Raw genomic sequence first — 15,845 nt, forward strand, 5'->3', positions numbered from 1 at the left:
TAATGTCTCTAGGCCTTTATAATGCAAACTCTTACACTTGTATTACCTGTACTACAATTAGCCTTCTCACTGAAATGAGAGGAACCATTCCTATCAATACCAGGAAGCATGCAGAGCTTCATTCAGTATGGCAGCCCTGAAAACAAAGCCATCTATAGTGGATGCTATGCAAACATAAAGAACTATGCAATAAAGCTCCTACACTTTATTGAGGTCTTTTGAGATGATCTAAACAGTGAAGATAACTTTAAGATGAGCCAAAACATCCATCAATATGTCATTGCCCACCTCAGATCACTATCTTATACTGGTATCTACTGACAACTTGCAGAAGTTTCAAATTAATAGCCAAGTGGCTTCTCCTATATACGTGGAGCATTTCCCAGTAAATTATCTCCTTATCTACCTGGCAAAAAATTGTTTTTGACATGAATAGTTCTTATTTATTTCCCTGAATTTCCTCCCCATTTGTCCACTTCTATCTGCCTTTAATGGTATCAGTGATTTCTTGTTCAGGGTATAACTTAACATCTGGATGCCTAATGAAGAGCCTGAAAGACCCCAACGATCTAAATAAATAAGCACCAGTACTGCTTTGCTCTCAAAGGATGTGGCAACACATTAAAAGTACCTAACAATGATAAAGAAAATGAATATAGTATTTGTATACACTTTCAGCCGTAATGTAAATTCTAATCATTAAGTATTTGTAAACCAAATTTATCATAGGAAATAGCATTTTTGCCAAACAAGACTTTCTAACACAACACATTCTGAAAACTCTTTTTTTTTTCTGTGGGAGAAAAACTACATATCACAAACTTGTTCGTGTTGGCAACTCCTTCCAAAAAGTTGGTGCCTTTTGAGTCAACGTAATGTGACCAAGCCCCCATTTACTTTTGATATTAGGGAGTTACTAACAGTTCTACAGGTGTATGGCCCATCCTGAGCTGCTCTGTAGATACTACAGTGTGTGTATACATACAAACATGTATGCAGTCCAAGAACCCCTGTAAAAATATTGCTTGGCAGTGAAATTCATGTTTTACTCTCTTGAGTACAGTGTATGACAGAATAAATGCTTCACCTCTCTCATACTCTGTCTCTCTCCCGTGAAGTTCTCTTTGGAATTAGGTTCTGGAGCAAAGAACACAAGAGAGACTAGTACAGATCAGTGGCTGTTACAGAAAAATAAGAGTTCTTTAGCTGAGAAGTAATCCTCTTTTTTCTGCTTTCAGCATTGTCCCCAGAGTACTGTAAGAAACTGCAACTGAGAAAATACTCACTTCTGGAGAGGAAGGTAATTGATATGTTGCTGCAGTCAAGAAAGCAGTTTCTGCTGCTGGTGTCATGTTGTGCCATGCAAATCATCAAGTCTGCAAAAATATGTATGCAGCAACCATTCCAGTTTCAGGTAAGGTCATACTGTGAGTTCCTAGAGGTACTGTGCACATACAATGCTTAACAACAGATCCATTTGCCTGTTGATAATATGCCCAGATGTGAATATAGTCTGAGTCAAGCTGGTCTTATTTGACCCCTTCAGTAACTCAAGTCAGTCAAAGCAGTAAATAAGGCCTACTGCTACTAGGAAAATGTGTAGTTTGCCTTTTCAGGACTTGAGAAAATAAGATTATTCAGCATAAACTGATTTGGGTAAAAATCCAGCACAATTTTTATATGATAACTGGGACCAAATTCAAGTCATACATGGTTTTCTGAATTAAACTTGCAGTAGGGTAAACACTAGGATCTCAAACGCTGTGTTTTTCTGGTTAAACTTGCAATATAACACCCACTTGCTATTCAACATAACTCTGAACTGTGCAATGGTCTTGAGAAAAACAGGTGCAACATTTACAAAATAACCTGTGATACACAATAAAAACAATGCAAGGACGTCCTCTTCTTAACATGCTTCAGACCTGTTTTTCAGATCACAGGTTCGTAGGTAGTTAGACAGGAATTAAAATTAAATGATCAATACATTTTCAAGTCTGATACTGATGAATTATCCATTTAATTAGGTGGTCATTTTTTTAACACATACTGTGCATAGGTATTCTAAATATATATAGTTAGAAACTCTTTAGGAATTTTGTTCATTTAAATAATTGCTGTAAAAACAATTTTTTTCTTGGACTTTCCTGAAGAAACTGACACAAAAATACTCCAGGATTGCAGAGGTTTTTAAAATATCATCAAATTCATTTTCTATTTGATAGAAAGAGTACCTTCAATAGTTTGATTTTCTTTTTAATCCATAGTTCTCTAGCTTGTGTTTGCTTATTTTCAGAGGCCTCTCAGCCTGACTACTTATATATTTTCAGCTTCTTGCTTTTTCTGTGCACTGAACACAGTTTTATTTTTTAGCTTAATTCCATTTGCTTAATCTCACTATAAAGCTCACTTTGAGTATATTCTGAATGCAGTTTGTCTAGGTAGTTCCCCAGCATCACTTAGTTAGAACACAAGGTCACAGGTTTCCCAGGAATCCTTGTTTGGCCCAGCAGAGTTTACCAAAGGGAAGGGGCTCTAAAACTACTTCTGCCTTGGAATAATGTCACAGAAGAGCTATAAGGATACTATATTTTGGAAACTTTGTTCCTTTCCAAATTAAATATTGTGTTGATTAAAATCCAGTGCTTGAAAATTCTGGCCTTTTTTGTAGGTTGTAATACCTTTTAACAATCTGTCACAGTTTTCTGAACTACTCTTGAAATAGACACCAACCTTCCAGGATCAAATGTCAACCCCTTGCAAGCCTTAACTTCCAAAAGTCTCTGCAGTATTAGTCAAGACGTGTATATGTGTTTCTTTCACTTAACAGGATATAATTTTCAACATTTCAGCTCTCTCCTCCTCTGAATTAGCATTTCCATATGCAGAATTTGTTAATATTCAAGCAAGTTTTCACATCTTTCCTCTTCCTCTTTCCCTCAAGTCTACAGGTCTCATCCTGCAACAGCAGAGCAATAAGTAAAAAATGCTAATCCCATAATGTAATGCACCACCATAAAGTAATCAGATATTACGATGATAAGAGTAGTATAATAACCTATACAGAATAAAGTAAATCATTGTTCACTTTTATCTTCTCTCCAAATTCGGATTTCTGTGCTTTGAAGGAACTTATTTCCTGGAAGCAAATCTGTGGTGTACTATTTAAATGACAGAATGGTTAACATGAATTCTTTTACTCTGTATAATCATGTCTATTATACTGATAACAACTTCTAGGAATATTTAATTTCCATTCAAATACTTAACCACACAGATACCTACTGTTTATTCTAATATAAGGTGTAATTAATGCACTTAATGGTCAAGATTTCTATCAATTTATAACTTCTCCTGCTATCAGTCCCTAAAGAGTCCTAATTCCTGATTGGAGCACAAAAACAGAACCTTCAGCATATGTATAATAAAAAACTTTTGTGTTTTGCTGAATCAAGATAACAGTTTTAACATAAGTAATAAACTTTAATCTATATCCTAAATGCATATATATCTATCAAATTTGTACATAATTGCAATAATCTTAAATAAATAGTGTGCAATTGTTTGCAAGAATATATAATTTGATTTCATTTTACTCAGAAGTGTGTTTTTTCCAGTGTAGCTTTGTTTTTTTCCCCAGAAGAATGAGCAGGTTGACGAGTAGTACATTTTGAACAAATTTGAATAGAGAAACATTAGAAAATGCATTGCTCAGTTCAGAGATAAAATTCAATAATTTCAAGTCTGTAAGAAGATATTTATCCTGCTTAAACTGCAAATGCTAATATACCTTGCTATGATATTACCAGTGCTATTTTCATAATGTTGCCATTACAACTACAGGCTTATAGCTAAGCCTGTTGGTTCATTTATTAAGTCTCCAATTAAGATTTCTGACCGTCACTGTAGATTTCCTTTCTGTTGATGTGGTGGTTTTAAACTGTAATTATTTTTATTTAATTTGTCTAAATGAATGCACACGAATTGAAGCCTAGAATTATGGTTTCTGTACATCAGAATAGAACATGAAGAATATTACACAGTACTTCACAATAAACAAATGTAAGCTCCTAATCTATACGAAATCTATATGAAAATGATGGGACTACTCATATGAATAAGTGTCTTCACTGGTTAAATTTAAAGTGATGCTAAGCCTTGTGAAGGATGGTAGGAGGGGAAGGAACAGTTTGGTGAAGTATATTAAACATATGAGTCCTCTCCTATCCTTTGCAGACGAGATGCTCATGGAGATTGTGAGTTTCCTGTTACTATTCATCAAAAAGGTAAAGCTGGTATTATAATAGGAGCTTGTTTTCAAATCTCCAGTAAGACTTGGAAACAAAGTGTGTAGTTGTTTGCCTATAAAGAAATCACCAAGCCTCTGCACCATCAAACCAACAACAAGAAGAAACCACTTCGACCAAAGTTTTCTTCTTATTTTTAGTCATTTTTGTTCAGATGGGGAAAAAGAAATCATAGTACTTTGGGGCACAGGTACAATGGTATTAATGGACAGCCATGATCAGAAAAATAAAATAATGACTTTCAAATGTTATCAAGATTCTACAAGAGCTGTGACTGTTTATAGATTTTGGCAATTCATCTGCTTGTTTAGTTGTAGTGTGGAATTCTAGCATTTAAATCCAGGTGTTAAGAAGCTATAATGTTCACAAACTAAGATGAACAGAATGTATATGTTTGTGAGAGACAGGCTGCGGAGGGGAGAAGGAGGGTATCACCTAAATATGCTTGACACTTCCTAAAAGTCAGGATGGATACTTTTTGTCCAATATGAAACAGCAGAGCTAAAGTTTTAAAGACCCACTGCCAGTGATTATGGGAGTGTGAACTTGTTGATAAAATTCCAGGGAGGAAGAAATTTACTATCCTTATTTAACAGTGCTATTAAAATGGTGGTTAAGGTGACTTGTGAACTAAACCTCTACCAGCAAACCCTGAGTACCTAGAATTGCTGCTTCTTTTCCAAAGTGAGTGACACCATCACATGCATAAATGTAAGTCTGAAGTGGGAGTATAAGGAGGATTCAGAATGAGTCATTTAACCACTCCCCCCCCCCCCCATACTGTTTAGAGGCAAAACACAGTAGTGCTGTATGCTAGAAATAACAAAAGCAATTCAGAATCTGCCCCAACGGAAAAAATACTTATTCAAAATATGTCTTTTGGGTACAGCTTGAAATGTATAATCTGTTTTTAAAATGCTGAGCACAATATAAATGCAGATTGTGCAAGAGTCTACTAACCAAAAAGCCTAGTCACAGCGTTATGACAGCTTTATGACATTTAACCATCATAGCAAGTGAAAACATGGAAGAGATGGCAGGTGGGAAGAAGTACTTGATATTCAAGAGAAAATATTAATGGATGTGTCTAAAATGTAGCTACTTTTTAACATGTCATGCTTAGGAATGTTTGCATAATATTATCCTTTAAATTGCAGTGTGTACATATTAATTTTACAGTGTCACTCCCAATAAGTCTGGCATCTGTACATTCAGTGGGCCCAGTCTAGCACACTTGCATCTCTCTATCACAGACATTTGGAGTCTCAATTTAACAAGTGCCTTTAAAGCAAGACAACCCAGTCAGGAAACAGCATCAGTGTGTGGGGAAAAAACTGAAAGTCCCCAAACAAATCATATTCTAGGAAACCATGTCTTGCCATGTGAAGGGATGCTCCAAGTCACCTTCTCTCCCTTCCTCACATATATTCTTTCTTAAATTACTTCTTCCTCTGGATAAGGCCTGTTATATAAGTACTCCAAGTCCATATGTAAATATATAGATATAAGAGTCCATGGGCAACCTGCAGAAGAGGTAAGAAAGAAAGGAGTATAGAACAATTTAGAAATAGGACTGAGGAGTTTAAAAAACAAACAAAAAGCCTCAGTGATGAAGAATTATGAAGCAAAGCATATGTTCCATACATAACCTTAGTGCTTGGTGTTATGCACTTTCTAGCACAATTTTTACCTCTTCTATTCTGCACTCCCCACTTCTGCCTAAGAAGTACATCGTTAGATTTGTATGAAATGTTGGTTGCATTTTTTTTCCCGATTTAAAAATATCATGCTTTTTATTCACAGAATCCCAGAATGGGTCAGGTTGGAAGGAACAGCAGTAGGTTACCTGGTCCAACCTCCCTGCTCAAGCAGGGTCATCCCAGAGCACACGGCACAGGGTTGCGTCCAGATGGTTCAATATTTAATAGAAATAGACAAAAAGCCTCACAGAGTTGCATGTGTCTGTCTCATTATCAATATGAATAGAGTCTTTTCTCCTAGATGCTGGCATTTTGGACTTTGTTTTGATACCCATCTGAAGTGGGAAACAGGGATTGTACCACAGATCCTGTAAACCTGGGCTGACAAATACATGATGTTTTTCTTGTACTACATAAGACAACATTAAAGGCAACACCATCTTGCAACAGTTAAGGTTTCTACTCTGTTTACTGTTAGAAGCATGAAGAGAACATTACAGTCACTGAGACTCAAGGAGACTGGGACATATGTATGAGTGTACATTCCAGCACCATCATTTTCTAGCAGGTCCCTGCCACATTCAGTCTTCAGAGTGATACATGGGGAACAGATTTAGACCTGTAAATCTGCCATTTGCTGGCTTTCATATGTTTCCCTTTGTAACATAAGCAACTTCCTTAGAACAGAATTTCTTCACAGTGTAGTTTCTATTCAAGAAGAATTAGATGCACTTACTAAAAAGTTTTTTGTTTTGTTTTAAAACCATTGTGAGTTAATAGGATACAAAATCTTTAGGATATATTATCATCTTAAAAGAGAATTGGCACAAAAAACCCTCTATAATTTAACTTCTTTTATTTATTATAGCTGCCAGTGATTCCAGCAGGGCAGTTGTAAAAAGGTTGGAAAATATTTTAACTCATTTTTAGCAAGCCTTTCTTCCTCATCCTTTCTAGAATTTTTGTCCTGATTATTTGCTTAATTGCATTCAAGTAGATCAGAAAAAACTTTGTTAATACTGTTTAAAACTCTACCCAGAGAGGGTTAGAAAAATGAAACTCTTTAGAAATCACAAGATAATTGTAAATCAGCTGTTCATTTTTCCTATATATTATAAAAACTAATCCAGTCACTTCAGACATAAAAGATGCCGTCATAAAAACAGTATCCTGAAGATATCAGCTTAAACTACAAAATAATTTAGATGAAATTTCCCTTCAATGTTCCAGGAAAAACTACTTAATACTAAGCCTTTGGACATACGACAGTTTTTAAGATACTGTAAAAATGAAGCAAGTTAGTATCTCATCCAGTTATTCATTTTGAGAAAATGCCAAAGCCCCAGTAGTTACAGCTGTACTGTTCCAAAATGAGGCTTGTAGCTCTTAGCTCCTGTAATTTCTGACATACTACTGTCTGGAGATATTTGAGAAAAAAAAAATTACATACACTATCCTATTGTTACTTGTCTGACTAACTTTTAAAACTAAATTTGAAGCTCTACGGAACCAAAATGCTGAGTTGCTTCTGCTGAAATATTCACATAAGCTACTTCAGGTGACCGATAATTTATGTTTCACCTGCCACATTCTTGTGAAAATAAGAAAGTATAGAATGAAGAAAAAAGGTATAATGGGAAATTGCCTTAAATACTTGCTTTAAAATTGTTTAAAAGGTATGAAACTATCTTTTCAGGTTTCCTTCTCCCTCTAATAATTATTGTAAGAATACTGCATAAATTATGACATTTAAGAAAGAAAAAAAGTCTTGGTGCTTAGCTTTGAATCTTGGATATTCTTGCTTTCATAAAAACTGTTTGAATATCCAAGAGTCTAAAGTTAGAACTAGTCTCTGAAAATGGTCTCTGTAACTACTAAGGCTACAAAGTTAAAGAGAGCATGAAAGGAGGAGCTCTTTCATGCTCACATCCAACTGCTGAGGTACTAATAAAATTATCCAAGTTTGGAAGATGGATGGATGGAGAAAAGAGTTGCCAAGTTTGCTGAGAGCCTGACCCTGCAAGTGCTCATACGAAGATCTGTCAAAATCTGTCATGTCTGAAAACAAGACCTTTCTCTGTCTGGATGCAGCTCCAGGATCAGAACCCATATATGCATATGCTAACAATTTCATATGTGAGCTTTGCAGAAAGTGTATTAAGGACATTTTAATTGGCTTAAGGCTCTATATGGTTAGGCTTTCCTAGGTCTACTGACAGCACAAAAAAAGGCACTGTGTGTATTTCACACCCATTAGGAGGTTCCAAGGTTTGTATTTAACTTCAAAGAATCTCAAAGAAATCTCATTTTCCTTAAAGAAAGACCAAGAGAATGCTTAGTGGCAGAGATACTTGAAGGGAGACAAGGTTTTGGACCCTGACTTCTCAAGTATAAACAGTGGGCCATGACCATGCTCCTGATCCACTAATGAAGGCTGGATTTCCCCTCTCTCATCAGCTCTCTCAATGATTGTTGACTATTTTTATTCTTCAGGGGCCAAGGTGAGATCTGCATAGGAGGGGCTTGAGCCACCTGAACTAAAGCTGTGTGTTAAATGTGTGGGCACAGCAACTGAGTCAGCAAGCATAAAATGTGTGATCAAAGTGAGGAAGAACTCCTGATGAAACCTCCTGCTGGGAAAAGGTAGATGTGTGTGCTAACACCTTAAAGGAAGTCAGTCTGGAGGAGAAAAAAACTGAAGAGATTTGCCATACAAGTCACCCACAGGAATTAGCAAAGCTGACCAGTAGATAATACTACATAAGAAGGGAAAATGGAATTGAATTTAGGACTAGTTAAACAAAAATACCACAAATGAAAATATACAGGCAAAGTTACCGTGAGTTCTGAGGTCTTCCATTATGGCAAAATACCCTCTCAGCAAATCAAAATGCCATTTTAGCTACAGTGAAAGCCACAAGAAATCTTTTTATAATCACTTGTACTAATGTTCATATTCTTGCATCCCCAAGCTGGAAAAGAAACAGCCCTTCTAACAAATTTAAGGCCTCTCCCAAAATTTCACACATTCATATATTTTTGTCACCAATCCAAACAAAGGGTCCAGAAGAGCAATTATTTACTGCTGGGTATTATGAAAAAATATCTCTGAATTACATTATTTTCAATACTCCAAATTTTGAGTACATGAATGGAATTGTATTCTTTTAATAACAATACTGCTTTTTTAAGGACATTTTGCACTCACCCAGAGATACATGGAATTCTGAGTACAAATACATGCAAACCCCAACACTTAGTCAAGAATCTGCTTTTGTTTTTCTCGTGGTTGTTAATTTTTCAGAGGCAAACTGAAACAATTTCATCTGTACTGATTCTTTACAAAACTCACCCTGGTGCACAGAAACAAATACAGTTTTATACCACACAAGACTTCAAAATAACTATATAGAAACCACCACATGAGGTGAATCCTAAGGCCAGTATGTCCAGTACTAGGTCTCTAAGAGAGGCAGGACCTCCAAGAAGGTTTAAGTGAGAACAATTTATGGTGAGTCACTGGTTTATTTTATTCTAGTTTGTATACCTTTTTGGATTATAGTTTGTTTGTGAATAGATCTCTCTGTGTATATGAAACCTGAGTGGAGAATAATTAGATGAATCCTGTGGTTTTGTTCAAGAGTAACACTGGCAACTGGATGCCCTGTGTGAAAACTGTGACTCCAATCTTCACTCCCAGTAGCTTTTCCTTATAATGTGCTCTGTATCTACCAGGAACTTGATGTGCTAGAATAGTCCTAACTTGGTAAAACTTCTGAACATTTCAAAGAGGCACTGTTGGAGTACAAAAAACTTTGTCATGCCATTTACCAGAGCTCTTCTGCAATATGCTTTTCAGATTTTTGCCCCAAAATAGCTATTTAGAGATCTTAATATTTCCTAGAGAAACCAAATTCACTCCTTGTAATGAAAACACAAGATGCCATCAGTACCTCAAAAAAGCATGAAATGTAGATTTAAAATGAAAGAATGAAAAATAAGCATTTTCATTTTGCATTGTCCTTGTCCACATAGAAAATTCCTGATCCACAACCTGTGTACTGCACAGAAATTGTGTAATAACAATACACTCATACTTTTAGCAGGCTTTCAAAGCCTCTGAGAATATCAGTAGCCTTGCAAACTCTAAAATACAGCTTTTTGGCAGTTCTCATAAGAATTCTCGTAAGAATTGTTGTTGACCACATATCTACAGAAAATTCTATTATTGCACAGTATCACAGCAGCAACCCAACTAGTCACTAGGCAGTCATGCAGGCTCTCAGCTTCCTACTCCACAAATGCCAACAGAATAAGAGGCTCATCAAAAACGTGAATAATCTTAAAAACACTCAGATTCACATTTTAAGTTGATAGGGAGATATGAAAGGTCCCAAATCAGCTTCCATTTCAATATCAATATTAAAGACCAGCACCGCCCTCCATGCTGAGCTGCTCATCATCAGCTGGATTCAGCCAAGTCCCCTTACTTCATCACAGACATGTTCATAAGCTGGGAACCAATTAATTTATGGAACTGTACAGGATACACACGAAGACATATCGTGTCCATGGAGCAGCAGTGTCTACTGTAGCTCATTTTTTCTATTTCATAAAGGCTACAATCATCACCATTAAGGACAAAAAAGGCTATAAATTAAGCCAATAAGGAAAGCAAACATTTAATAGAATCACAGAATGGTCTGAGTTGGAAGGGACCTCAAAGATCATTTAGTTCCAACCCTCTGCCACACCTTCCACTAGACCAGGTTGCTCAGAGCTCCATCCAACTTGGCCTTAAACACTTCCAGGAATGGGGCATCCACAGCTTCTCTGGGCAACCTGTGCCAGTGCCTCACCACCCTCACAGAAAAGAATTTCTTCCTCATGTCTAAACAAACCTTCTCCCTTTCAGTTTCATTCCCCCTTGTCCTGTCACTACAGGCCCTTGTAAATAGTCTCTCTCCATCTTTCTTGTCGGCTCCCTTCAGGTACTGGAAAGCTGCAATTTGGCCACCCCAAGGTCTCACCAGAGTAGAGCAGAGGGGCAGAATTCCCTCCCTTCCCTGCTGCCCACACTGCTCTCCCAGTGCACATGGCTGATCATGTCCAGCCTCTCACCCACCAGCACCCCCAGGTCCTTCTCAGCAGAGCTGCCCTTGGTCTGTTCATCCCCCAGCCTGGATTGGTACTGGGAGTTGCCCTGACCCAGGTGCAGTACCTTGGACTCGGTATTGTTAAACCTCATAGGATTCCTATTGGCACATTTCTCGAGCTTGTCCAGTATGAAACTTCTTTTGGGGATCTAACCTCTGCCTTTTGACTTATTTTCTCTAAAAAAATGTTGTTGACTGACAGACATATTTTATCCAGAAACATAGACTAGGCAATTTTTGAGAGCAGTGGCCAAAGTTAGGAAGCATGGAGGGTCCAGGGAAGAGGTGGGAGAAAATAGTTTATTCACTACAAATACAGTTTTGATGATGAATTTTACATAATTCTTTTAATTAAAAAATTTTAAAAATTGTTCTATCAAAAACATATTTGGAGAAATTTTACTGAATTGTATTGATTTTTGTTTCAGAAAAATGATCAACAGTATTTAAAGAAACAAAGACTGTTAAAAATAAATTTGCTATTTGAGCCACAATGATTTCTTTTCTCAGATTTCTTATAGTGATTTCTTATATAGTAATTTTTTACAATTATTATTCCAAATCAACCAAATAATTACAATTTAATTACAATGTATATCTGTAAAGCAAACACCATGAAAAGCTCTTCAGGAGAGACCGTAATATAAGAAGAAAAAGAATAGACAATGTTAGCAATCTTTTTGCTAGAGTTGTAAAAATTATATTATTTATGGATTATATATTATTGATAATTATATCTTGTAATGTTTTAAACAAAATACCATAAAAAAATTTGAGCTATGGAACACTTCAACATGAAATAAGAGAAAGACTTACATAGGAACACCGTGATCTTATTTAATATTTTGTCTGTATTTGATTATTTTAAGCAGGCCTAAGATGAGTCTGTTGAAAAGCACAAGAACTTTAAATCTCAGGGAAACCATATCTGTATACTGTGAACACAATATTCCATCCAAAATAGCATCTTTAATTTATTTTGTCCACACTTGTCTCTCCCAACAAGATATCACATCACTGTATAGGAATCATCAAAAAACGATCAAATGGGGTGTAGGCAACATTAAAGTTGTACTGTATGCAAATTATATTGCCCAACTCCCTCATTAAAACCCATAACAATAAAAGACACGGCCAAGTTTTTTCTGCAAACTACCTACAGCTTATAACAACTGAAATTCTACTGGTAAAACACAGAATCCAGTCTAAAAACCTATGCACAGCAAGAGTGTAAATTGGTGTTTTGCCTTAATATCTTTGGTATCCATCAAACCAGATCATTATCTGCAATTTCATTCATTTCCTAACTGTATTTTATGAATTTCAGATGTACAGAAATAAATTTCTGCTTACAAATTTCCAAAGACATCTCTACTTCCCAACACCCACTAGAGTGTTGCTTTGCCATTCCTGTAATGTTAAAATACCATCCCTGGAGTTGTCAGCAGACAACCTTGTTTGCAATGCTGAAATACTGGTAGGTAAAGGGAGACTGACAGCACCCAGAAAAAAAATCATTTGTAAGGTTTTGAAAAAAACCAAAATGTGAAGAAACATGGACAAAAGAAAAGAAGGTAGAGAAATAATAAAAATACATACATTTGGAAAATAAACTCATTTTCTAATTGAAAAGGGTAGAAGTCTTAAAATGTCAACTTTTTCTTTTTTTTAATGACAAACTAACAACAGCATTTTGAACATATATATAATATATTTTGCAAATTTTTTTCCAACAATGCAGAACACCAATCTCTCAGAATTAGTCGTCAAATGTCTGGAAAACATTCTTATTAAAAAAAATGTGACTATGTGTATTTGCTTACCTGGACAGTTAAGCAAAATTCACTGGCCTGAACAGAATGCATTGTAAAGGAAATCTGTAAAAGAAGGGGAAAAAAGTTTCATTATAATTTATTTATAATTAAAAATTATAATTATTAAAAAAAATACTAAGTTTTGTAATGTTTTTAATGACAAAACTTAGAAAAAAGTGGTTAATATTATAGAGAAATTACAAGCAGCAAAATAATTCTAAACAAAAAGCATCTTAAAATCTATCAGGTCACTGTTTTCCCAAAAGATTCCTGACTGTGTGACAGGATTACATTTATAGACAATAAAAATCAAACCATGCTATTTGAAAAAGGATTAAAAGTATCTGTTATGTAGGTGGTATCAACTTTTGTGTATTTTTATTCAAATACAAATGTGTAACTATCATTATTCCTTAAAGGATTCTCAGATGTCCAGCTGGTAAAAAAACCCTAAACATATATTTCTCATTAAATGTTCTTCAGGGTATTTAAATATACAGAGTTCGTTTACTTCTATAACATTTCATATAAACACCATATCAAAAGAATGTTATTAAGACTGTAATGTGGTTAATATAAATATCACAAAATGCCAAATGTTAGCTTGCCTGAGCAACTTTTATTTCTTCAATTAGTATGGAATATGCTACAGTTGTTAATTACTTATACAGTATTTCCATGGGAACTCCTCTTCAGTCCATGCACAAACAGACATTCAAGAAGTTCAAGCACTGATATTTTGTGTAAATTTCATTGATTAACTTGTGGTCTGGAGAGACATTCATTCAAATCCTGATAGGAAAAAAGGTGATGTTTTTGCTGTGGTCCATATAGTCTAATCATGATTGCTTTGACTGTGTTGCAAACACTGCACAACTCAAGTTCAGCAAATTCCTTTGCAGGAAAAACATTGTCCCAGATGAGTTCCTCAGTGCCAAGAGATCAAGCTGAAAAGTGAACACTTAATTTGAGTCACATGGGCTCAGCTTTTTCAGAGGACTCAGCATTACACTGGACTTTATACGTTAGAGATCCTGCTCAGTGGTTTCAGTTGGAGACATTAACACCAAGCACGTTGCAAAACAGGTGACAAACTCAGGTTACAAAAGTGGGAAACACCTAATTGCTAAGCATCCCTAAAAAATTGGTGCAGTGCACTTCACATCTTGTATGAATTCTGTGGTAAATCAGAGGACTGAATTTTGTTCTCCCGGGGTTTAATCAACTTTGTCATGAGACTCCTTTTTCTTGACCAGACATGGTCGCAACCTCTCCATTACCACAAATCAAATTCACCCTCAAAGGTGGCCCATCCACTCCCTGCTTGGATCGAGAACAGTATGAAAAAGAAGATTCTTACCAAGCATGAAAAAATTCCCACAGCACATTTGCAGAAGGTGGTTACATCAAGCTGCACAAAGCCACTCTAGTACTGTTTGACTTTACCACTTCAATAATGTTATAACACAGGTTTTCTTGATAAGCAAATGTCTAATCAGGTGTTTGGAATGCATAAAACCTTCAGAAATTGTGTTAGGAAGCATGATATCTGCCAACCACAATCAGCAACTCCAGTGCTGGAACATGTAGACGACCCTCCGAGAGGTCGGGGAATAACTGACAGCATATACCATCCTGTCTGAGAACTGGTTTGACAGAAGAGTTGTTTGGTAGTGTTTGATTAAATACTCATTGACCCCAAGAAAAGAAACATAATTTCAATCCCGGACTCTGGAAATTAAGTCTCACAATGGTAAGTGTCAAACAACGTCAACAAAAGGCTCTTGAAAACGACTGTGATAACACAGAAAGACAGTTCTATCACCTTGCTTCCATTCATCAGAGACAGCAGTTTCTGGCATACGGAACATCATTCCATATACGAGTATTGGCCAACAAGCCTCACATTTTTCATTAAAAGGGAGGCCAGTGACCACAGTGCTGAGAATTTTTGAATGGATCAATAAATAGTAACAGGAAAAGGTACAGACAAACTGCAAACCTTGTCAAATCAGCCCTATTATCAGCAAAAACTGGAGTGTATCCTGCTCAAAATTAGGATTCTTCTTGTTACATTAGCACTCTTCTGATGTAGTTAGACTTGCTTATCTTAATTTAAAAACTGGGATTTGGGTCAAACAACTTTGAGATAAGAGGGTCATGTTGTTACCATTTCCTTTGCCATCTACCTGTTTGTGACTTTTGAGAACATCCACCTCATTTCAGAAAGACATATCACCTGACTTATCCTCTCCCAGTCCCAACTACAGCCCTGTTACTGGGTTTGTGCCACTGGACTGTGCAGGCAACTGTAGATAAAACAGTTCCTCTGCTCACATCTAATAGCAAGGAAATTTTGAGCAATTTAACAGTAAGAGAATTTGAACGAATGCAAAAAAACAGTGAAAAGAAGATTGATGATAGGATAAAGGATAAACTAAACTGGTGACTATGCTTTTGTAAGATTTGCCATACATAATCCTTTATTCTGAGGTCCTACACAGGAGTGGAATGAGTCGTACTATGAAAAAAACAACAACCAAACAAAAAATAAACCTAAAACCAACAGAAAACATAACCAGAATCTACTGCTATTGGACAAACAGCGCAAATGTGTCCAGAACAGCAAGATGTTCAGGAGACTATCTGCCTCCATGTTGAAGATAGTCGTGTTTGTCTGAGAAAGACTACTCTTTGTGCACTAAAAGTCAGCAGTCCTGCTGATGACTGCTCCTCTACCCTTTTCCTGACAGTTTTGTCAGGGAAGCTTTGGATTTGAACTCCAGCCACAACAGCTATATCCCACCATTCTCAATCACCCATGGTTAGACTCCAGAACCAAACATGGATAGTCCTGATGATTATATT

At 36.1% G+C, this 15,845-nt stretch overlaps 1 protein-coding gene across 17 annotated transcripts in view; it reads right to left on the reverse strand.

The window, feature by feature from the left end:
- LOC116783156 overlaps positions 1-15,845 on the reverse strand; it is a 288,803-nt gene that overhangs the window by 51,169 nt on the left and 221,789 nt on the right. For 16 of the 17 annotated variants that reach the window (XR_004355500.1, XR_004355498.1, XR_004355501.1 and 13 more), the window contains one exon: positions 12,987-13,040. Coding sequence is in view for 8 of the 17 variants with exons in the window: in XM_032680486.1 (XP_032536377.1) it covers positions 12,987-13,040 (54 nt within the window). In the remaining 9 variants the exon portion in view is untranslated. Of the gene's footprint in view, positions 1-5,750; positions 5,831-12,986; positions 13,041-15,845 lie in introns of those variants that run through there. The other variant, XR_004355496.1, reaches the window with a different exon arrangement.

This window comes from Chiroxiphia lanceolata, chromosome 2 (assembly GCF_009829145.1).
Source record: "Chiroxiphia lanceolata isolate bChiLan1 chromosome 2, bChiLan1.pri, whole genome shotgun sequence".
Taxonomy (NCBI): Eukaryota; Metazoa; Chordata; class Aves; order Passeriformes; family Pipridae; genus Chiroxiphia; species Chiroxiphia lanceolata.